At 46.2% G+C, this 25,293-nt stretch overlaps 1 protein-coding gene across 1 annotated transcript; it reads right to left on the reverse strand.

Moving 5' to 3' along the window:
* Positions 1 to 576: 576 nt before the first annotated feature.
* On the reverse strand, positions 577 to 25,293 carry LOC118224326 (pyridoxal kinase-like). Its single transcript, XM_035411747.1, has 11 exons — positions 24,944 to 25,293; positions 22,534 to 22,588; positions 12,951 to 13,055; positions 5,787 to 5,870; positions 4,053 to 4,087; positions 3,047 to 3,132; positions 2,857 to 2,902; positions 2,206 to 2,317; positions 1,812 to 1,948; positions 1,213 to 1,279; positions 577 to 728 (listed from the first exon to the last, which is right to left on the reverse strand). Exons 1-11 carry the CDS (start codon positions 25,031 to 25,033, stop codon positions 616 to 618), a joined length of 930 nt encoding a protein of 309 aa, XP_035267638.1. The 5' UTR covers positions 25,034 to 25,293; the 3' UTR covers positions 577 to 615.

A 25,293-nucleotide genomic window follows, 5' to 3' on the forward strand; every position in this document is an offset into this window, starting at 1 on the left:
GTCCACAACTCCCAAAGGGCCTCGGTGTCAGGAGGTTTTTGTAGTTTCCTTAAAATCAGCAGCAAATATAGGCCTTGGAAACCAGACGTGTGAACTCGTTAGCCAATCATTGACTTACATTAAGCAGTTAAGTGCTGAAACAAAACAAAATCTAGCAGACACACTAGCCCCCCAGGACTGGACGTAGTGCAAAACAAGCCCAAAAGCACTGACCTATTGTACCCTTTTGCCCTCTTAACCCTGATCCCAAGCCAGAGGACAGCTCGGGATTGTGGGTTTTTGTGTGGGAGACACAGTTCCAGGGGCACAGTGGGACTGTATGTGCAGGACTTGTAAAGAGGTTAGAGAAGCTCAAAGAGGGAGTGAGAGGGCGAGGGAGTCAGAGAGTGATCAGGGAACCCTCCCCCCGCCCCTCCCCACCTCCCCCGCCCTCCTCCGTCGGTACCCTGCTGAACTCGGCTCATGGAAATGTTGTGCTCTGTTTCTAAGGCAATGTCACATTACAGGTCAAAATGTACAACATCTATACATTGTGCGGTTGTGTGTTAGGGTGGGGTGGGGTGGGGGGGCAGGGTAGAGGAGGTGGGGCGGGGTGGGGTGGGGGGGGGTGGTGCTCTATAGCACAGTGGCCTCCACCACGATGGCCGGGTCCTCAATGTCTGCTTTGCTCTGAATCATACGCAGCTCCAACTGCGCCGGGTTGGGCCTTCGACCCGGACCAGCCATGTCTGAGAGGAAGAGGAGGAGGGAGAGAGCGAGGCAGGAGAAGAGAGGGAGGCGGGACGGAGAAAAGAGAGAGGAAGAGATGGAGTAGGAGGGAAAGAGGAGAAACAGAAGGAATGAGACAGGGGAAGGAAGGAAGGAACGAGAGGAATGGGCAGAAGGGGGAAAGGAGGATTGAGAATGGAGAGAGAAAGAAGGGAGGGGAAAAGAAAGGGAGAAGGAAAAAGTGCAAAAAAGAGGGGAAGGAAGGGGAGTTAGAGGGAGAGAGGAAAGGAGATTGTGAAGATCACAGAACACCAATGACTATCATGTGTTTTGTTTCGGAATACAGTGGAGCACGCCTACAATTACAATTAAGCACTAAATCAGGAGGAAGAAATGTGGTGAAGAACGTTTGGGGATATGAGACAAAAATCACATACATGCACACGCGCACACACACCAGCAATGTCACACACGTGTAAACACACACAGGCTCTTGCATCTTACCATGAGCATAGGAGATAGTCCTCTGTATAACATGATGCATGACGGAGAAGGTCTTCTCACAGGCTGACTGAAATGAGAGAGAGACAGGACCATCCAGGTTAAAACAGAAGCATATTCCAAGATATTTCTATGACTGACAATACTACTGCATAGGGGAGGAGAATGGAGAGGAGAGGAGGGAGAGAGAGTGAGAGAAAGAGAGAGAGAGAAACTGAAATTGAATTGAATTGAATTGAATTGAATTGAATTGAATTGAATTGAATTGAATTGAATTGAACTGAATTGAATTGAATTGAGAGATTTACTTATGATATCTTTGCTCCCCAATAATTCTGGGTTCAAAAATTCTGGTTTTTGGGTAGGTGAGCATGCATGTGTATGTGTGTGTGCACGCATAATGTAATAATCAACTATGCATTTGTTACTATGATTAAATGAAGGGCATTCAAATTTGAAAATGAATCCTACAGTTGAAAACTACGTGCCAATGACACTTCTAGTGCCTGTATCTCTGTAAGGAGCAGCAGGTTATTTCTGGATTGGGGTAAGGTTCTGGGTTGGTCTTGGGTTGCGTTTGCTGGTGGGTTAGTTTTCCTGACCTTGAGGTCATTGGGGTGGTAGTGAGTCCAGGCCAGCATCATGGCAGCGAACAGGTCTCCTGTCCCCACAAAAACCGCATCCACCTTGGGGATCTCCATCCGGATCCGCTGGGTCGACCTGGTTCCATCCGGCTTCACTGGAGGGGACAGGAACACACACACACACACACACACAGTCATACACACAAATAAATAGACTTAATGGCCATACACAGTCTCACTCACAGATCATTACACACAAACACACACAATCATTACACACAAACACACACACACACTCACAGAGAGAGAGAGACACACACACACACACACACACGCACACACACACACACACAAATGCACACAAACACACACATACACATACGCGCACAGGAGTATGGAACATTGGTCTTACCTGTCCTTTGACTACCCAGGGCCACCAGAAAGCGGTCCCCCAGCCGGGAGGGCAGGTCAGAGCTGGTCATGACCACCGTGTCAGGGCCCATGTTGTGGAGCAGGTCCATCACCTGCACAGGTGAGACAGGGACAAACACATGTGTATTTCTGCTGGGAATCGAGCACTTGCAAACCGGCTCGCGCTGCAGTCTAGGTGCAGGTATGATGTAGTGCATGTGCTGATGCAGCATAGTACAGTGGAGATGGGGTGAGGTAAATATGTAGCTGCAGTTTAGTGTAGATTTGGCATCCTGTAGTGCATATAGATGTGGTGTATACAAAAGTATAGTGTACATGTGGTGTAGTGTATACACACATACTGTATAGTGTTGATGTGTGTAGTGCATATGCACATATAGTGTAGATGTGTGTAGTGTATACACACATATAGAGTAGATGTGTGTAGTGTATACACACAGTGTAGATGTGAGTAGTGTATATGCACATATAGTGTAAATGTGTGTAGTATATACACACATTCAGTAGTGTAGATGTGATGTAGTGTATACACACATTCAGTAGTGTAGATGTGAAGTAGTGTAAGTACAGTGTGAGGTACAGTACAGTACAGATGAGATATATTGTATATGTACACCTCCACTAGACTCACCTCCACTGCATCCTTCTCTGTGCTGACATTCTTCCCTGTTAGCAGCCTGCGGTACAAACAGAATTACTCCCCATACACCCAGTGCTTCTGTTGCATTCACAGACATACAAAACGGCATTTCTGTAGCATTCACAGACACATAAGTGCCACTTCTGACATTCACAGACATACGAGCAGCCCGATAACTCACTCTGCCTCAAACTGGTTGGGTGTGATAATGTCAGCCACAGGGACCACCTTGTTCTTGTAGACAGGATGGAGGTTTTCTGGAACATACTGCAAACACAAATGGGATGGGGGAGGGCACAATAATCAAGCCCGCACAATCAGTAATCAAAACGATCACATCAACTAAAAATACAACACAATTCCCCTTCCCAGACACACTTGAATCACTTTGCGTTCCCCACGCTCCTCACAGGAGGGAGGGAGACTCTGCGTATAATCTGCCTCAGTGAAATAACAGGCTGTGACATCACCAACTGCCCCCGCATTCTACAAATCCCTCTTCTTACGCAAAGTGCAACATCACAGCGGGCGTTAATTAATCCCGGATTGGCTGAGAGAGAAGATCTCGCTGCGCCCTTTCATCCTCAGACGGCGCAGGGCTGGGTGACAGCTTTCTACCACAGTAACGGCTCGGTGTGCTACAGCACAGGTAAGGCAAGTAAATGAGCAGGTAAGTACCCCTCCACCACAGCGTGAGAGCCCACAGCTATCTGCCTCACACAGAACCACGCACTATAATACACATACCGGGATATATACTGCAATAGGGGAGGAAATGTTGTGCATTTGTGTTTGCATATGTGTGTGGGTGTGCATTTACAGAAGGTACGACAGAGTTTCTGCTTCAGAATACATAACAAAACGTTTCAAATCAATACAGACAGAATAGAGGAATGCAGAGAAGGAGGGAGAAGAGAAATTGAGAGGGAGATGGAGGGGATAAAGCACTGGTCTGCTAGATTTTGTTTTCGCATTAAATTAGCAAGCAGTTCAGACCCAAGAAATCAGACGAAATGAGATAGCAGTGTAAACAACTGCTTTAATTGATCAATTAAGTGCTGAGTAACAATGAAAACCATTTGACCCTGCAGCTCTCAGTGGGGCCGAGGGAGACAGGAAGAGAGAGAAAATGAGAAAGGAACACATGGAGAGAAGGTGAGAGAAAGCAAATAAAACCTCACACTCACCATAGAGCCATGATCCCCCAGCACCGGGTCACACACTGCGGAGGAAAAGGACAGAACACACTGAGCACTCAATTCAACGCACACGCGTACACAAAAGACTCTCACACACATACACGCACACAAAGACACATACACGCACAGGCATACACAGGCACACACGAAGACTCACACACACACATACACACACAAGCATACCTTTCTAAATGGCTAATTAATTACTAAATGGCAAACTGCTATTGTCTCTTTACAACCAGACAATTAGACAGATATCATTCAAATTCATAAGATATGAAATAGTCAACGAAGAAAAAAATACAAGTACTCATGCACGTCATAAAACACAGAAAACAGAAAGAGTTTTCACAATATCTAATTTTTTCATTTAATAAAGAAAAACACCTCCTTATCGCTCTCTCTCTCTGCCTCTCATTCTCTCCCACACGAGAAACAAACAAACACATCAGAAGGAGGAGGTGCACAGGGCCTCCTGTCTGGAGACACGCGAATGGGGCAGGAGTGAGAGCAGCAGAATGAGAGAACAGAGTCCGTCTGGCTGAACGTCCCCCACTGGTCACGCCTCCCCCCCCCCGCAGCGCGTTTGAGAGGCGCCTGACGTCAGCGGCGGAGGCGATAACGCGTCTCATTCATGAGCGCGCTCCCTCCGCTCTGCGTGGCTGACGGGGGCCATTTCCCGCTCCAGCAGCCATACGGGGGGGGGGGGGGGGGGGGACGACGACAGCAGTGACCTTGAGCACAGGAAGGGCTCTCTCACCCTCTGCACTGGTCCTCCCAAATGCCACCCTCGATATCCCAGAATGGCTTGCAGGGACACCCCCAGTTAAAGAAGCGACATCTAAGGCCAGGTAGAGAAAGGGAAAGAGAGAGGGAGAGGAAGAGGGAGAGAAGGAAGGAGGGAAGAGGGAAAAGGTGCGAGAGCAAGGAAAGAGGGTAAAGAGTGAAAAGGAAAGAAAGACAGTCGAGAGACGAGAGGGAGGAAGAATGCGGGGAAAAATCAGAGGACGAGGAAAAAGATGAGAGAAACAGAGTGAAAGAGAGAAAACGCAGGGATGATGGCAGCAAGAGTCAGAGGGGGAGAGGAAGAAAGAGGCACTAAGGAAGCCAAGGCACCCCTGTCAGCCAGCGCTACTGCCCCACGGAGGCCAGAGAGGGAAGCGCCACAGAACCCCGATTCACAGCACAGGGGTTTCTCCATCCAAGTTCAGTCTTTCAAAGATCCCTCTGCACCACCATCAAATAACCAAGCGCTCCAGCAGGGTAATAAATGGCCTGGACTCAAAACGCATCCTCCCTCCCTCCCTCCCTCTCTCTCTCCCTCTCTCCCTCCCTCCCACCGATGGACCGAAACGGACAGACATGATGTAGACCGAACTGAGGCAGGCTGTTTTAAAAGCCTGAGCCCGGAGCCAGACCTGAGTCAGGAGATGTTGCCGTCAATGAAAGTGATAAAAATGCATTTTTTTAAAAAAAAATCAGCAAGGCCTCCTGAAAGAAAAATAGAGTTAATGCTGCAAACTCACTCCCTCTCATAAATCACCTCCAGGCCAAGCAGAGATATGAAAGGAAAATCATTAGGATGGGTCGATATTCATGGTGTTCAAAATAGAAAAAAAAAAAACTTGTGTCAAGCATAAAGGAAAGATCCAATAACAATGTTGTACATATACGCTTAAAGGTCTAGAGGTTAAACTGCAAAAGGACATGACAGGGACCCACCGTACACAAGGTTAGGGTTCGCCCTCTTCAGCTCCTGCACGATGTCCACCACCATCTCCAGGAAGGACGTGTCTCTGGTGTACCCTGTGGAAAAGAAAAGGATTGTGGGTAAAAACAACAATGAAACACTGAAGTATAAATAGTGCAGTCCCTAAGTATTTGGACAGTGACACAATTTTTTGTTGTTTTGGGGGAACTATGAAGGATGAGGGAACTATGTATAAAAAGGGCTGAATTTCTTACACGGTTCACCTGATATGGAAAGCAATACCCTCACGTTAAAGCCGACAGTCTTCGCTTCAACCTCGTCATCGCCGTTTCATTTCAAATGCACTAGAGTACTGAGCCAAAACAGCAAAAATCTGGGTCACTGTCCAAATACTTATGGCCTGCACCGAAAATCCAATACGGAGTCAATCTCAGAGTCCATTCCTCCTTGTGAGTAATTAAAGCAATTGATTCTTTTCAGATTCAGAAGAAAGGGAAAGGGCAGTCAGCCAAAACATGGCTGAAATTAAGATTGAAGGAGACAGTTTGGGTAAAAATCCTCTTGAGGGCAGTGTGAGCTCATCCGTTCAGCCCGCCACTCACCCAGCCCTGTTACCTCGCGTTAAAACCTGGAACCCGGAGCCCAGCCGAGGGGAGGCTGACAGCAGATGGCTGAATGAAAGGGTGACAGAACGCCGCGCAAAAAGACGGGGCAGGAGCGCCGTTATTTATTACGCCGATTCAGGCTTTTGTTGCCGCGTAATCGATTCCCCTGCTTCTCGACGGTCAATCCTGAGGATCGACCGGCCCGGGAATGGGCCATTCGTCAATTCTTCGTTCTCGGTGACAACAGGTGCGGGAAGAGGCCAGAGGTCTGACGTTCCCGCCTTCACAAGTCTTGCGGTCGAGCCGGGCGGACCGGACGGTCGGTCGGACCGCACGGCGCTCTCATTTCACCTTCTGGGAAGAGAACTTACTGCAGCAGCAACTGGCGTACCAGGAGGTCTCAATATAGACACTGGACAGGTTTTGTTCACAGGGCGGTGATGTGGTGAATCCATGCCTCCTCTAGCTAGTCAACTACTTCCCTGCATAGTTAGCTGGAACTGGTTTGAATCGCTGTCTTCACTCGAGACCCGAGTCTGATGCGATTGGTCAGAAAGCAATTGCTATGCCACAAAACTGGCCAGGATTTTCACTCTTGACTGAACTGCTTTTGCCTGGCTTGGAACAAAAAAAACGTAAGCCTGGCAGGCTAGGTGGCTGCCTTTGTGTTTCAAAGAGAACGAATGACTCCATACGTGCTTTCACCCCACGTTAGAGCTCCAGCTGTGGGATGCCGGGTGGCTCATCCCGTCAAGCCTTAGGGTTTCAGCGCAACCCGGGGTCTGGTACCGAATCCTGACTGCGCCAGTGTTGACTCTAACCAGCAGCCCTGGAGAGCGGTGCAAAATTTCCCGTAGTGAGGGCTTCTTTCGGGGTAAACGCCCTCTACTGGCCGACTAGGTGCCCGCAGCTGTGAGGACCAGAGGACATCCGGAGGACCCCTGGGACCCGACGAGCTGGCGGTCCGCGGCGGTCGGCGGGGCGCGTTCGGCAGGAGAGTCCGGCCCAGTCATCTGCGGAGGCTGCTGCCAGGAGGCACGCCATCTCGGAGTCCCCGGCGCTCCGAGGAGCCGCTAACGGAGTGTGACAGCGCAGAGACGCCGCGAGAGCGTCCTGACAGCGGCCGAGAGCTCTCGGGGGGGTTTTCTCCTCCCATTACGCTAACGGCGCATGACGGCGCCGCACGGACGCGCGTATTCTGGAAACTGAACAGGAGCAGGACGCACGGAAGACCAGCCGAACGACACCGCACTGCACATACCGACAGTGCCTTCAGAAAGTATTCGCCCCCTCAAACTCCTGTAACAGGAACATTTTGTCCTTTTACACCTTAAATTACAATTCATCTTAATTTTTTTCCATTCAGCAACAAAATAAAACATTTACGATGCTAATTTTTGCCCATTCTGACATCCGACATCCGTGCCAAGTTTCTCCAACTCTGCTAAGTTAGATGAGGAGCCTCAGTGGACACCAATTTCCAGACCACAGACTTTCAACAGAATTTAAGTCTGGGCCATTCCAGACTGCTGACCCTTCTTGTTTTAGCCGTTCTTTTACAGTTTTTGCTGCCGCTTTGGGCGATTAGCCTGTTGGGTAATCAATCTCTGGCCTAAATGCAGATCTCCAGACTGAAACTCACTCAACCGACTCAAGGATTACCCTGTATTTAGCTCATCCATCTTGCCTCTGATGCCAACCAGCTTCCCAGTCTCTCCTGTTGAAAAGCAACCCTAACATTTATCAATTAAGTCCTTAACCTAATTCAGACAAAATCTAAATACTTCATTTCATTTTGATGTTACAGTTTCTTTTTTTGGGAATAGAAAAATAATCAATTTAAATATATGTTGGTATGACTTTGCAACACACCAAAACAGGAAATAGTTAACGTGGAGGTTAAAACTTTCTGAAGGCACTGTATTTGCATGATACGAAGAGTATTTTTCTACACAGAGAGCTATCGATGCCTGGAGCAGTCTGCCAGGTCATGCAGTAGAGTAGAGGCAGAGAACATGGAGGTGTTCAAGTCCAGGCTGGATGCAGTGCTGGATCCCTCCTGGATCACAGGTAAACGAGGAGGCCAGACGGGCTAAACGGCCTGCTGTTCCGGTCATTACGGTCATACGCGCTCGCACACTCGTACCTTCTCACATCCTGCTTCCCGCACTGAGTCAGAGGCCCCAGCGCGTCAGTCGGGAGCGCGGGCGGGCGGAGGGGGAGGGGGAGGGAGAAGGAGAGCGAGAGGGAGAGGGTGCTGGGTCCTTTGTAGCGTACCTGTCCCTCACAGCCCTGCAGTGCTGACTCCGCACAGGTGCCACGGCGAAGAATGGCGATAAGGGCGGCGGGAGAAAATTCCACCCGCGCTGCTGACGACGCGGTTCCTTATCGCGTATAACAATTAATGTTTGTGTGCGTGTGCGCGTGCGTGTGCGTGTGTGGGTGCGTGTGCGTGCGCGCATATCCGCATGAGCGCGCGTGTGTGTGTAAATGAGAGAGTGAGCGCGTGCAGGTGTGTGGGCCGGTTCCGAGCTCTGCGTCAACCGAACAGCCCTGCGCTGAATTCGTTTATTCGTTTTTTTTTAAAGGGGAGAGGACAACCCACCCTCCTTTCGTATGTTTTTAAAACTTTATTCAGACAGAGGGAAAGAGACTGAGAGAGTGCTGTGCAGGGGATCGAGCCCCCAGCTGTGTGGGGGGAATGGGTATATGGCTCGAAAGTCGGCTGCCCTACAAACTCCGCCACGTGCCATTGTGACTGCGTCGATTTCGTTGCTGAACATCTTAATGTTCCATCCGGAGGCAACACCTGACAGATTTTCTAAATTAGCATACAGTTTTAAATATATCCGTTGTATCATTATTATCCAATTATTCCAACATTAATATAACAACAGGGCATCTACATTAACAGACCCATTATACGAACATTATACTGATATTAATAACCCCTGATACAACCTCAATAAAAACAATGAATGCAGTCTTTATATAGCTATTAAGAAGCACATTATATTCCCGTAATTATCATTAATAATGACACAAGTAGGCCCAGTGGTGGGGAGAACAAGTATTAAAGTAATTGCATTATTAGCAGTACAGTAGTATTAGTAAAAGAATGGTAGCAGTAGTAGTTGTATTTACGGAATTAAAAGCAGTTGCAGCAGGAGTGGTTGTTGCATTAGTAGCAGTAGCAGCACTCACTACAACACTGTCACTGACACTACAGCACTGTCACAGTGTCAATAACTCTCTCTGAATATTATTAATCATCCTCTCCTTCCATGGCTGTAGTCCTTATTAGCCTATTTGAATGCAATCCCGTGATTTGTGTTGTAATTCACCATGGATAAGACCACCTGCAACTGGATGGATTCAATACATGGAGGTAAAGCAGCAGCACTACTAGTATTAGTATAAGCAGTTATAGGTGTGCTAGGAGTTGTAGTAGCAACAGTTGTAGTTCTATTAGCCGTAGGCTCAAGGCTAACAACCCCTGCCCATTGCCGTGGAAATAACAGAGCTGTCACTATGCCCACCACTACAGCTACCAGTGATACTGCTACTACACAGCATCCATTTAGCAGCAGTACTAATAGTAGTATCAGCTGTAGTAGTTTTAGTGCAAGAGGAATAGCAAGTAACAGCAAGATGTAGGCTAGTAGTGATAGCTGTAGTATAAGTACAGGCTAGTAACTCCTGCACTTTGACGTAAACGGAACTGAGCAATGTGCAGGTACAAATGGGTCTGGGTCTGGTTCTGTATGGTTAATGGTCTTTAAATCCGGATCACTGCATCTGCAGGACTGGAGTACTGCCTTCTTTAAAAATCCCCACCCGCCTCCACACCCCCCCTCTGCCAAAAAAAAAGGCAATGCATTCTGGACCCCAAAGGTTTTTGTCCTGAGGACTGTGATTAGTGGACAAAACTGTCACTCGTGAGTTAAACTGGCTCTGCCTCCCCAGCTGCTTCAAAGGGAACTGTGCGACTGTAGGCGGGAGGTTTCAGAGATATGTCATTTCTGATTGGTCGCTCAGTTAGCATGGTGAGAGGCAGATTACAGTAGGCAGAGAGGCGGGGAGGGGAGGCAGGGGACAGAGAGGGAAAGAAGGAGAGGGAACAGGAAAGGACAAAGTGGAAAAAAGGGAGAAATGGGGATAGAAAAGGAGCGAAAACATTAGCAATGCAGCTTAAACTATCCCTCTCTTTCTCGCTTTCTCTCTCTTTCTTCCATTCCCCGTTCGACCATCTTTAATTCCTTTCATCCATCTCTTCACTCTCTCCAATTTTTCACATCTCTTCCCTTTTTACCTCACTTTCCCCTCTTCTCGTCTCACACTGTCCTGTCTCACGCTTCCTTCTTTTAAAGAGATTCATTCTTTTTCTCTTTGCTCATTGTCCCTTTCGCCCGACTTTCTCCACTCTCTCTCTCTCTCTCTCTCTCTCTCCCCCCCTCTTTTTACCGCGTGTCACGCTGTCATTCTCAAGGTGACATCGAAGGAGACGTAATCTATCAGGGAGCGTTCCCCCCCCCCCCCCCCCTCTCCGCCCAGACGCACGCACCGCGTGACCGAAAGGTCCCGAAAGCGTCAATCCGAATAAAACAAAGCGGGCGAAACGGGCTCCGTCCCCTCAATCGCCGCCCTCCCGCAGGACCCGCGTCGAACCAGCCATTTTACATTTCATCATTATCGCCCGCCTAACCGGCCGCCGCCGCCGCCGCCGCCTCCGTCCGGGAGGACTGGGAGAACTTCGGGACAGGCGCGGGACAGAATGCTAATGGGCGGCGGCGTGGAGGTTACCGGCCGCATACAAACCGCCTCTGAGCCGCTCGAGCCCAAACGCCAAGCCCAGAGGGCGGCGACTCCGGCGTCAATCGCGGCCGACGACCGGTGAAAAGGCTCGCTCGACCTTGATTTACGGCGCGCCGCGCCGGGATCCGCTCGATGCGCCTCTCCGCATCGTCTCGTTACGTTACAATTAGGCGTTTAGCAGACGCCGTATCTAGCGGCGCTTACCTGGCCCAGCTTCCGCATCTGGATATTTTTACGGCAGCGGTTCAGGTTAAGCGCCTGCGCTCAAGGTTGCCGTGCCAACGCTCCACCGCCGCCCAGGTTCATGAGCACCGTTCCCAAACCGTCACACCGCGCAGCCGCACCCCCCCCTGTCGCTCTTATCTGTCCCGGTGCGGCTGGCCCTTCAGACTGCGTGGGCCCTTGGCTGCACACCACTTCGTTGTAGGTGCTGCCCGTCAAAGGTAGCCTAATCTTAGCATTATGCCTAAATCAGAGAAGAAGAGCACGGTGCTACAGCAGAACCTCAGATACACAAGTCATACAAGCCACAGACAGGCCGGTCAGCAGAATGTGTATCGGTCCAGAAGGACCGTTCACAGTTTAGCATTACCAAGCTCCTTATTGTCACTGATGCAAAAAACGTGAGCGTAAATGGAAACGAGTCCCACTTTCCATTGATTAAAAACTCAATAATATACGGGGGCAAGGGGCATGTCTAAAAAATAGAATATGTTATTTGCGTTTTCTAAATGGCACAACCAATTAGACTTTTGAATGTTTATAGCTGCAAAATGACCGTATTCTATATTTATAGATAAGGCCATAGTGATTCAGGGATTCCAATCAACAAAGGACTCACATTTTTTTCAATGGTGTATTTTAGCATCACTTTCAGAGTTGCATTTCACAGTTCCAAACGACCTCCACGCTCAAGGTATTTGTATCTCTGAGGTTCTACTGAACTGCAAAATTATTCTATTACCTGAGCAAATTCCTGATGAGATAGCTGGAATATTTCAGTCTTTTCACCTTCTCCAGGCTCCATGGCCTTCAAGGAGCATGAAGAAGGTCAGACAGCGACTGTATATTTTAAGAGTTTCCAAACTTACCTACGCCACAAAATCTGGGGCCTTTCAAGCCTTTTCAAGGTCCAATTCACCCTAATTCTGGGACCCACAAAAACTGCAAGCTAGGCTATACCAGACATTTAGACAATCAATAAAGCAATATAAAATGAAAATGAAAGCGGTCTCAGCAACTCAAATACAAACCGCAGAAATCTGAATAGTGTGAATACTGACCCAGCCCACTGATTATATAAAATATGGACATAAAGGTTTTCTAGATAAATGTGGAACCTTTCATCAAAACAGTAAAGCACTTCTAAGTTCTCTATAAAAGCCTGTAGTTCTAAAACCTTTTATTTTGCAAAATGAGAGGACTTTGAAGGCTTGTCTACCAGCATGAGAAATCCTGATATGCTAACGTTAATCTGCCAAAAAATGATTTACCCATGATGCATTTCACTAGTAAGTAAGTCAGTGCATACCACAGGATCAAGGAGAGGATTTATTTTCAGGCTGTAATCAAACACCTCTGATGTCACAACCCCCAGCCTGAGTTGAATATGAGTGCACCTAGTTTCAATGTTTCCCTCCTTCTCAACAGCGATGTCTGGGGAATCCCAAACATGAAGCCTGTGGGATCTCACACCTTCACTAAAAGGACTCGACCAAGTGACAGGAAGGAGAATTTGGAGCGCAGGGGACTCACCTGTCAGCACGTAGTCGTAGTGGTTGACATTATTCAGCTTGATTCCCTCATAGAGAACGTGCAGCTCGTCTGCTGTCAGTACCTGGCCCTTCCAGTGGGCGTAACCTAGAACACAGGCAGGACAGGTCAGAGGTCAGATGTCAGAGGTCAGTGGGGGAGCGCAGCCAAAGATTCTTTCCACCAAGAATAACAGGCATTCAAGCTGTGGGTGTTTAAAGGCTATTTCAAAAGGTCTGTTTTTTTTTAGCAGATCTTTTTAAATATTTAATCTTTTGTAATAAAACTTCGAAAATACACCAGATATTAAAAAAACAGAGACCTTCGACCTTGGTACTCCCTGTTATCAATCTATTACCCTCCGTAGTTAGACGTGCTTTAAAACTACTAATTTCGGCGAGGTCCTGAAAATGAATGGGAGTGAATTGGGAGCCGGCCAACCGGGAGGGACGGCGATGCTGCTAACGGTCAACAGGGACAGCAGATGTTCCCAGTATTCGTGCCATGTGAATACAATGGAGAAGGCTCCACAAAATTACTTACATTAAACCAAAGTGAAATAGCCCTCTACCCCCCAAAAAATCACTGTCTCCCTCTGTTTCAGTAAAAAAAAAAAAGAGTTTCGACTAGTTATACATGTTCATAAAGAAGTATGGCCAAGGACAGTATATCTACAGTTCCAGCTGGAACCTTCCAGACACAGATGTACAGAAGAAACAGTTTCAGAAAAAGTTCACAGTAGAGAAAATATTTAAAACGGTGTTTCAAATGTAAAAACGTATATCTGACAGCTTAATAACTCATAGGTTTAAGACTCACACATAGATGCACATATGTACACAAACACAAAATGGAAAAACATGCTCCTATTCTGTCTCACACGCACACACAAACACACACATTCTCGAAAACATTCAAACAGGTTACATAAAACCTCAAACACTCACGCACACATGCACACACCCACACACAGAGTGACTGGTAGTCGTGTTTCATCAATCTTACTTTCCAGATTACGGGTATTCCAGTCACGTGGTCGTTCAAAAATAATAGCATATCCATACAAACAATATGATTACGCATCAGGCGATGACTAATCACCATTAACCAGCATCAGATCCAGTAACAGTTATAATCACAGCTACCAGGAAAGCTTGTGATTCACGGTATCGCTCTACTATCAGTGTCACCCCGCATCCTACCCACCCACACGACCCGAGTCCCCAATCCCAAGTACCGGTGCAAGCTGTGGGCGGACCCTGACTTGGTAACCAAGACTCGGTCTGGACTGCTGCAGCCCACCCAAAAGGTGTTATGACAGACAGCAGGTGGACAACGCCTCGCTCTCTGTGAAGGAAATGCAGCGTAGTGGGCGCGGTCGTGAGAAATTAGCTAGTGATGGTAGTCAATTTAGATCACGGTCACACAAATGCAAATGGTGACCGGGTTCAGCTGAACTGATTGCGATTGACAGGCAGCCGTCCCCGGCTTCGTTTAGGGGCACAACGTTAAAGAAACCATGCAGAACAAACGCCTTTAAACGCATCTTCCTGCAGGTCACATGCAAGCTTCCAACAAATGTATTTCTGTCTGCGAGGAATTAAAATAGAGAATTACTGTGCCCGGTGAGATCAAACACAGATCCGCTATCGATTCAAAGCACCTTGCTTAAAGTAAACACCTAATTCATCAAAAGAAAAAAAGAAAAAAGCTTATACAAAGAAACCAAGAAAAGGCAGTATTGCCCCTACAAGGACAATGGCCAGAAAGACAACATAAGAGGACACGCAGGGCGCTCTCAGCTGCTGAGCTGCAGAGATCCAGAAGGCCCGCAGAAGCCCCCAGCCATAGTGACAGGATCACCCAAATAGGGGGAGGGGAAAGGGGTGCCGTCAGCCCCCACCCATTCGCGTCAACCCCCCCCCCCCGCAGAGGAGAAACAACTTTATCTGTGTGGCTGGAGGGGCACCACCATTCCATCAGTGGCTGTTGACGTTGCCGCTGGAAGCGTGACATCACAATCCAGGTGAGTCATCCAGCCAATCACATGGTATGGCACCCGTTGCTTAGGAACACGACAGAAGGAGGCCGGAGGGCCAAGAGAACTATGAAGAGTCACCCGCCTCCTGAATGTGTGCGTGTGTGTGTGTGTGTGTGTGTGCGTGTGTGCCTTTGTGTTTGTGAACACGTGCAGGCTTAAGAGATTGTCTCTGTCATCATTCTGTGCGTGTGCGTGCGTGTGTGTGTGTGTGTGAATGGGAAATCTTTGTGATAAGCATAGCCTCTGTCGTCATCACATTCAGCTGCTGCAAATCTAAAATGACTCTCATCTTCCAAGGGCTTTTCAGACCCCCCCCCCCCCCCAATCCACACACACCGCATACATATGCGCATAGAGATAGAGAGAAAGTGAAAGAGAGAGGCACTGAGAGAGTGAGCACCACTGAACCAAAGAGAGAGAGAAAGAACGAGAGTGACTAAGGGAGGGAGAGCGAGGGAGAAATAGAGAGCTTCCACCACCATTGAGCTGAGGGCTGTTTTTACTAGAACATAGAAAATACAGCCTCGTACTACGCTTCTCAAACTGACTTGCGCACGCATGAACACACACACACACACACAAACCCGCAGCTTTACCTCAAAATTTTCACTAAGCATACTCATATAAAGAGCATTGGAAATGTATGTCGTTTTGACCTGTCTTTCGAACACTGGGACTAATTTTTTTTTTTTTTTTACATACAAACACAATGTTTGAATTCTGAAATTGTTCTGACGGCCCTATTGGACACCTGGTTCCAGAGAATAAATAAGAAAAAGCAAATGGCAACGAGCTGAACCTACATTGTGTTAAAATGAGTTTTACGGAACAATTTAAAAAACACAACCTTAATTATTCTATAGAATGGGTGCAACAAAAAAAACATTAAGCCACCGGTGAGTCTCAGGACTGAGTATGAAAGCCCTTGAGCTGTGCCAGAAAACTCTAGTCACGTCCTTTCTTCCTTCAGCTGGACGACAGCACAAGGACAGGTGAATGCAATACAAGTGTCAGCCAGTCAAACTCAACGGTCATCGCTCCAGATCACTGAGACGATAAAGGAGGGGAGGAGAGATGCTAACGCAGGGAATGTGGATGAGACCAGAGTCTAAATGACCTTTCCTCTCCTCCGTCACCCCCTGTCGTTTTTGGGAGAGCTGGCCAATCCACTGCAGACCCTCCACGGCTCCAGTGGCACAGGGGACGGAGGCGCAGTCACTGCCCCGCCCGCGCACGCGCAGAGGGCGGCTTTAGCGGTTAGGGAGCGGGCTCAGTCCCCTGGTGGGGCTCCGCTTTTGTAACCTTTGAGAAAGGCACTTCATCTGAAATGCTCCAGTGAAAATGTCCAGCACAAGGCTGTAATTGCCGAAGAAAAATCGAGGGGGAAGTAAGCGGTCCTGATTAAAAAGGCATCGGCTGAGAAAACAGCAATTGGGTTAGAGAGAGAGAGAGAGAGAGGGAGAGCGAGAGAGGGGGAAAGAGAGGGGGGAAAGAGGGAGAGAGAGAATGTGTGTGTGTGTGAAGCACCTAGTTTTAATAGCAATGTTTCCCTCCTAGACTCAAAGCCAATTATTTTACCCAAATTTGTCCATGCCCATGACAGACAGACAGACAGACAGACACACAGGAGGGGCTTTCCATCCGCCCAGCTAAACTTCCTGCTGACGCTAAGCAGGGCTAGGTTTGCAGTGCTTAGGTATATAGAAGGAAGGCCTCCTGGGAAAGCAATATTGTTAGAGTAAGTGATGTTTATAGGCCTGTATTCCCACCGGCTCCAGCAGGAAATGCATTGCCCCAGTGCTGTGACAAGGACACGATGTAACAGACTCTGTCCTGCGGTGAACATATAAAACTACGGTCCTAACTCAGTCAGTGAAGATCTTATAAAACTTTTTTAAAAGAACAGGTTATTAATGCAGGGTATTAAATCTGCTTTCTCAATATGGCCACCATCTCTACCCCCAAGTTGAACAGGCTTAATAATTCCACACTCTCCATTTTAGCTGATGCGTGGCAAGTATTCTGGTGCAAAATGGCTTCTGTGCATCACCAGGTGGGATATGCATGACAAGTGGCAGTTGACATGAGTTCCCCCTTCCCTACAAAGTGTATTGAAATTGTGAAAGTCCACATTACGTTAGCCTAGCGTACGTAGCATATAGTGGTCTGTCTAGTAGCAAAACAATCAATACCGTAGCTCTAATAGACTGTTTTATATTTGCTAACATGAGTATGACTGTACTAAATTTCAATAACGTTTAATTATGTAATCGCAATATTACACAGCGGATGTAGTTTGCGGAGTCTGACAGATTGTTGGCAATGAGGAATGGCCAATGACAACAGAGTGATGCACTCCATCAGACTGATGATATTGCGATGTTCACAAACTGAAAGCTTTAGGAGAGCCAAATTTGAAATCATGGCATTTTGAGAGTTGAAATGTTGAATAAACTGGCACGTTTCAAACTCAGCTTTTAACTGAAGTGAAACTGAACACAGAAAAAATGGAATTTCAATGGGATCCATCCAAGTTAAATTTTTTGAAATTCAGATTCAAACCACAGCATTCAGTTTTAAAACCATACATAGAAATTCAAAGTCAAACAATGAAATGCAATCAAATTAAATTTAAAAACTTTATATACAATTTCAAATTATGAAATACTAATTCATATTTACTAAATTCAGTTAACTAATAACTACAGCTATGGCAAAATTCATAAATTCATCATAAGTTCAACGCAGTACAACATGGCCAGTTCTCAGCACCAAGTATTCATATAGAAGTTGAGAAACAGAGCAGCTAGTGTAGGAATGTACAATTATATTTGTTGGAGGTGGAATTTTTGGTGCAGAGACCCAGAGACCTTGCATGTGAGATCGCTGTGGCCGTGAGCCTGCCTACCTGTAGCCAGCAGGGAGATGGGGCGGGTGATGCAGAGTCTGTTTAACCAGGAAACTCTTCCAAGCAGTAAGACTAGCTGACTAAAATAGCTTGAGCACTCAAATGTCACTGCACATGAAAACTGAACAAAAGAACGGGGACAACTTGTCAGATGCAGAAGTTTAATCAGTCTGCCCTCCAGCTGTGTGTGTGTGTGTGTGTGTGTGTGTGTGTATGTGTATGTGTGTTTGTATACACTAGAGAGGACCCCAAACATAATGCCCAACCTGGACTGTCCACCTGTGCTGATGTCAAGCAGCCATCGTCACTTTGGCACAGTTAAAGTTAAGTCTAAAGGTATGCAGCACTGGGGTAGGGAAATTGTTCACTTACACCATTAATAATATAGAACCATCTAAGCTCCGACCACCAGCACACATTAACCAAGCAGTTCTCACAAACCCAACACGCCCAGCAGATCCAAACTGAGTGAGAAATGAGATTAGTGGCATCTAAATTTAACAATTTTTAATTAACTGCTCACGGGGCAGAGAAGGCTGGATTAGCTCAGAAAAAAGAAATTTATGCGGAATGCGGTTTTTAATTCACCCTTCGGTATTAAAAAAGGGGCAGTCATTTCAGGAGAAAAAATGCATAAATCATTTGAGGAGAAGAGGCCATGACTGCATTTTGGCATGGGAGACAGGAGGGAAACAGATATGGAGAGATCAGCAGCTGTGGGATCTCCTCCTTCCCTCCCTCTCCTCCTACATCCTTTCACTCTTTCATTCCTCTCTTCATTCTTTTTCCCCCCCCATCAGCCCCCGAGTTCAATGAAGCAAGCTCATTTAAACTTCAGTTTTGTAATTCCTCAACACTGCGACGCTAATCGCAATGAAAATGAAATGAGGACATCATTGATACTGCAAATAAACACCACAGCACAGCATCATGTTTCATAGTATCTCATAAAAATAAACCTCCCCACCATATAATAGACTAAATATTAATTTAATAATAAAGGGACAGGAAATTCATAGCTATAGTTAGAGACTACAGTTTAAACGTATAGGCCACTCAATCAGTGTAATGAGACACAGTGCAAACCAAAGATATATTCAAACAAATACAGAGATATTTAAATGAGATTTATGTTCTAATAAATAATCTTCTGCACTACGGAACTAAATAACAGGCATTTAACACGCTCGTTAATATAACTCAAGCAGCACGGACGGTGTTTATTTGTTTTCTAGAGAGTGGATGCACCCTGTGATAAGAAAACCTGGCCGTGCCAGTGCCAGCTGTGGCTAGTAGCCCCTCAGGTTGGTGCCCACAAGGTTGTAGGCCCACCCAGGGAGGGAGGGTATCGGTGTGAGGGCCTGTCTCCCACTGCCAGGGAAAATTCCCAAGTCATATCTTTCCTACCTTCACCCGATCCACAGAGCATGGACAGGTAAATACGGCGGAAATACAAACTAATCAATCAGCTGTCACTTTAGATCAGCGAAATGATGGAGGACTGAAGAAAGGGAGAGGACATGATTCCAGGCAGGGACAGGGACCCCGTCCAGTGCCTTGCTATTTCAATAGCTTTCCTGCTCCCTCTCTCTCTCTCCGTCCTCTCTCCTTCCATTTCTACTCAGCGCTTTCTGAAATATGAGGTGTGTCACCGTCACACTTCAGGAAACAGCCGAGCTACGTAGGCGCTCAGCGCCTCAAGCAAATGCAAAATACAGCACAGAAACAGATTGTGGGGCGGCAGTGGATGGGGACTCACCTAAAATAGAAATCTCATTTCGTGAATTTACCAGCCCAACAAGTCTCCACCACGAGCACGGGCTGTCGCCTGTCCCCGACCCTGACAATCATTTACTCCCCCCCCCCCCCACGCACCAGCACATCCCCCAACCCCCCTTCCATTTTGATTTTCTGAATTAAATATTCAGGCGGTATCACACCAAGCTGTTTTTTTTTAAACCAGTCAGCACAAACTCAATGTACCTCACAACAGTTCACACCTGTTCAGGCTCAGTCACATAAGCTCAGACCAGAATACTGAAATGTGTAAGGATAAATAAATGAGAACAACACATTAACATGTGCATTTGTATAATATAAAGTATAAGCAGTAAAATGAAACTCTGTTGTTAAGCCAACACATCACGGAATGAAAATCCCTCAGCACAAGACAAACACACAGCACCTCGGTTTCCACGGAAGCTCCTCCTCATCTCATCCTCCTTCCTAAACACGTATCAATAAACTGAGAAGTGCTCTTAAACCTCTGCCCCTGCCCTGCCAACCTCAAAATCGTAAAAAGATCCATGGAGGATTGTTTTAAACAAGAATCAAACGGATTTAGGGCGAGCACAAAAGTGGCCCAAAGTGGCCCTGCTCAAGGACAAATTGGGACAGAGAACGAGGGCATAATAACATTACACACACACAAACACATGCATGCACACACACACAGTGTAATTTCATGCCGATAAAGCACCTTGAAATTCATAATTGAACCAAGAGATATCATTTTAATGGAATACATACGTAAGTTACTGTATGAAGTTACTTAGCTAATGAAGCTCATTTGTAATCTGACAGCCATGTCAGCAAACGTGAATAAAACCGAAGCCAGATCATCAGTAAACAAGTCCAACTTCTCATTAGCCCCCTTTTCCAACAACAATAATAATAATTATGATAAAAAAATCCTTTGCACATTGCAGGTCATACAACAGTCAGCACCACCGTTGGGTGTGCTGCAGTGAAATAACGATAAACAGTGGGAAGGCCGAAATAAACCTATAAATACCACAAAAACACATGACAGTAAAAATAGAATGTATTAAAGGAGCAGAGCGGACGCCGTGGGAGCCAGAGACAGGATGAGACAAATGTTTTATTCCCTCTCTGACAGTACGCCGCACAGATGGAGTAATATTACTACAGTCTGACACCTCCTCCCATGGCTCCCGTCAGCCAGCAGCAGCTTCCCTACGGGAGCGAGGTCACGTGGCTCCCACACTGCGCAGTCGTCTGTCGAGCACTGCGAGGCAGCGCAGACGCTTCTGGAACCAGACCTTCGGGATTCCGCGCGCTTCCAGGCCTGCGGCGCGGAACGCTCGGCTGTCCGCCGCTCAAGGGTATCGAGCTACAGCTCATTTTCCTTAAACCGCGCTGCGCCCTGTCCTTTTTGCTTTCTTTTTCTCTCAAATTTGAAAAGCCCAACGTTATTTGCGAGCCCGTCGCTGGTTCGCCAGTTGAGCTGCGTGGTGGTCGCAGAGGGGTCACGCTTCCTGCGCAGCTGCAGCAGGCACATGATCACTACAGAAGACAGGACAAACAGAGATAAATCCTCTCTGCCTGGGTGCCCCTGCGCTCAACTATGAACTTTCCAGCGGATCTGGAAGGTCCACGCATCACTACTATGATAGCAGACGTGGGCATTTGTTTGAATGCATGTATTTAACAATTCAAACATGCTGTTAACCTCTTACCTATACACATCTGTGCCACCTGCAAACTAAACTACCCAACATCTCCACCACCATGAATTGCAGCCAAGACTCAAGAGGAACCAAACTGCATTGTGTTGGCACACTCAAGACCTACTTCAAATTCACACAGCTGTGACATAATTGGTGCACACATGAGCATAAGGTTACATGACCTCTAATAAACCACAAGGGGAACATAATTCATGTTTGAATAAATGAATGAATTAATGAATTTATTTGACAATTTAAAACGAGATTTCATAAGACTGCAAAGCAGACAGAAATCCTTTTAAAATTGTTGAGGATAGAAACACAAGACAGCCAGCAGGCTTATTTACCTGTGTGGTCCCTGCAGTTTCACTCTGTGACGCTCTTCACGTTCATGAAAAAAGGCTTACTGAACTGCATTATTAACTGCAAAAATACTGAAACTATATTCCTTTGTAACACTGAAAAATGTTAGATCTTTGATCTTGAATCTTGTAAATTTGAATTGTAACTATTTGAACTGATGCTCGGTATTATTTTTTCTCTTATTTCATCAAAATCTTTTGGTTTCACTGTACCTCGGCACCACAGAAAATGAGGGTCCCACCCTCAATGTGTCACAGGAATGTTAAATAAAGAATTGACTAAAGAATTGACGGTTATTGAAAAAATTGTGACCCCTCTTTCAGCTGCCAGAAAAAATTGTTTATCCACTGAAAACAACCAAAACCACCAGCTGTACCACACTGCCGACTTCCTTTTACGGTTCCTCATGATGAACCGGCAGAACAGTGGCACGTATGAGGGCACGACCTCAACATGCACTAGTACCGCCTCAAGCACAACCCTGAGCAATCTGATACATACAGAGCCAATCGCTGTCAGAGAGAGCTCAAAAAACGAGTCATCACTAAACGACAGCTCATTACAGTGACATCATCAGAGTTCTCAGTCCGAACACTGAAGTAGCATCCTACCTCCCTTCGCCATTTATCATTTAACTGATCTGGGGTGACTACCGTTTGACGAGCTGAGGCTCCTGTTGCTTTCACCTATCCATGCTCTGGAAATCAGGCGACGGAAATAAGGATGCTACTTTATAGTATTTGGTAGCATCAGTCAAAATGTATAATGGATATGTACTGCAGAGACAGCCCTAGTCCCACCTACCCGTATGATTGGAGAACTGCACCGAATTGATGGAGTCCACCTCAAACCCCAGCACCTGTGTGAGAGAAGGACACGAAGGAGGAGAGGGTCAGAAAGCAGAGAGAGCACACGTCTGAGTAGACCGGCAGGGTCAAGCTGTTTACTGCTGTCCAGGGCAACCAAAAAGTGTCACCAAAGGTGGCCATTTTCTCTGACCCAATTTATAGACAATTAATGATGAAGTGAGATAAATTTTATATTTCTTTATGGGGTTATTCAAAAAAGAAACTAAGCAATTCAGTTTGTGTTTATCAGAAAAAAGTAAGTCTGGCAGTAAGCATGGTTTCGCCTCCAAATAACCCCAAGTACTACTACCTTGAGCAAGGTACTTAACCAGCTTGCTTCAGTATATATCCAGCTGTATAAATGTAAATGCTAAGTAAAATGTTGTATAAGTCACTCTGGATAAAAGTGCCTGCTAAATTCCTGTAATGTAATGTAGTGCATTCTGCCATCAAATTTTTTGTTGCAAACTTTCTGCCTGGCAACACAATACTCAAGCTTCGACTCCTGTTGCCTGTACTCATCTGGAACCCCCTTTCCCACTGTTCAAATGGAAACAGGCTTGCTCAACAATTTTGTTATTTGTTTTTTTGTTTTTGCAATTTAGATGACAAAATAGACACCTCAACACACTGGCATTACTGGTGCTGGCAAAGTGACTACAGAGCTGCCACTATCAGCACCTGTGCCAAGACTGCGGGCAAAGGCCAGGCAGTTGTCTCTGGTGGGTGGGCACTGAGAAATTACCACATCAATCAGCACTGGCTCTGGCTACTGCTAACCTAGTTACAACAATGGGAGAATGATGTTTCACCAAACCAAAAAGGGACAAAGCTGGTATATGCTACCTGTGATTCAAACCAATCATTGCGTAATACTGTGCAGAGCAAAAATGTTTGATTTGTTGAAACAAGCCAATGAGTTACAGTTCACAGTAACTCCACCTCAGTGTTCGTGAATCTTGTCTTTCATCACTAGTCCCAGCTCAAGAGTGGAAAGGAAATATCAGCTATCTTACACATTTTCAATAACTTCATAATTTATAACACCTGTAAACTGCTGGGTGGGGATTTAAACATAATCTAACCGATTTCAAATGCAGTTTTGGTTTCCAAACGAAATAGGGCAAGATGCCTCATTTTAAGCTTATGTAAATAAAAAGAGTACAAAATGCAGACCAGCTTGTTTGACTGACAGGTGACAGAATTAGTAGCGCTTCCATCAACAACAGTTCTTACGGGAGTCACAAACGAGCAGAATCTTCAATGTGCTCAGCCACCCCCAACACACACGCACGCACGCACACACACACTCCGGGTTGTGACGTCAGGTCTAGCAAATAATCAGCCATTTAGACAAGCATTCAGGCAGCATCCCAACCGGATTATTGCTCAAAACTAGCTACCCGCCTCCCTCTTTCTTATTTTCCAGTACTTCGGCTGCTGTGTGTGACAGTCAGAGCACATGATATCTAACGCAATTTGATATCTAAATCAAATAAATACAGCAGACATAAACTGCAATTACGCGCTCTTGCATACGCTTTTAAGCCAGACAACCTTCTTCCTGTCATTTTTGAAAATATCCTAACCTTGACTGTATTATTAACATTGCTATTTTCAGCCATCTGCTTTGAGGCACTCATCGCCTATAAGTTAGACATACGCTATTTATGACGAAGATGAAAATGATGATGATGGTGATATTTGAAAGCTACGGTTAATTATTGTCTACTTCGAATGCTCGTCAGCCAAACTCGGCGAAAGATGCTCAGTCAAGTAACGGGTAGCTAGCGAGCTAATGAGCCGACAAGATGCAGCTTGATAAGCGGGTCTGCATTGCTCGCCTAGTCACACATACAAATGTAAATGCAGTGAGACCGTCACTCTCTAATTCAAGAGACAACCGGGGGTTAACTTTTTATATATAGCCAAATGACCAGCTATCCAGCTACCTGTTAGCTACTCGCCATCGCTGGCTAGCCAAAGGCAATCGTTTCCAATCACATGGTCTACTTGCTAACTACATCATGATGATAACGATTATCATCGCAGGCATACACCCCCACAGACAATCGCAATGACACGAAATACATTTTGGTTAGCTTACTAAAGTAATATACCAACACACTGCCCGTGACACATTGATATCAAATGTCAAACTATTAAGGATATGTTAATTTACACATGCATTACTATGTGATAGCTGAGACGATATTTTACCATGTGACCTTTAGCTTGCTAGCCAGTACCGACCGACACTCATACATGTTTGCAAAGATAATTTGCCGCTCCTGTAAATCTTGTTTAAAAAAAAGAAAAAGATTTATGCTTGGAAATGACATGCAACCCATAACGTATGTTCTTACCTGCAAAGGAAACGATGCCGATTTATTACCAACGTATCCCCTGACAACATGACTCTGAATTGATAATACTCTGCATTCCATTTCGTGCATATAGAGTTTTGTATTAGATCAGATCTACTACTAGCTAGCTTGGACGCTGGCGCGAGTGTAAGCGTGTGCTATATGTGTAGCTAGCTAGCTGCACAGACAGCAGCAATTCTGAGCTTTACAGTCTGGAAAGTAGCTAACCTGCGATGATAAAAATAGAAACGAGAGACAGGACTGAAGGACACGCAACATACGCATAGAAACACACATTGATAAGACAGACCGAAATTCTTCAGGCAATTCAAACAGACACCTAACCGCTC

The sequence above is a fragment of the Anguilla anguilla genome, chromosome 3 (genome assembly GCF_013347855.1).
Source record: "Anguilla anguilla isolate fAngAng1 chromosome 3, fAngAng1.pri, whole genome shotgun sequence".
In the NCBI taxonomy this organism is placed as follows: Eukaryota; Metazoa; Chordata; class Actinopteri; order Anguilliformes; family Anguillidae; genus Anguilla; species Anguilla anguilla.

What these genes read in the sequence shown, in the direction of transcription:
- LOC118224326 (XM_035411747.1), bottom strand. Translation starts at nt 25,033, where the DNA reads ATGCACGAAATGGAATGCAGAGTATTATCAATTCAGAGTCATGTTGTC. An exon ending in CTACGACTACGTGCTGACAG is followed by an intron (nt 5,871 to 12,950) that starts GTGAGTCCCCTG and finishes TCTTTTCCACAG; the next exon opens with GGTACACCAGAGACACGTCC. An exon ending in GACTATCTCCTATGCTCATG is followed by an intron (nt 729 to 1,212) that starts GTAAGATGCAAG and finishes TCTTCCTCTCAG; the next exon opens with ACATGGCTGGTCCGGGTCGA.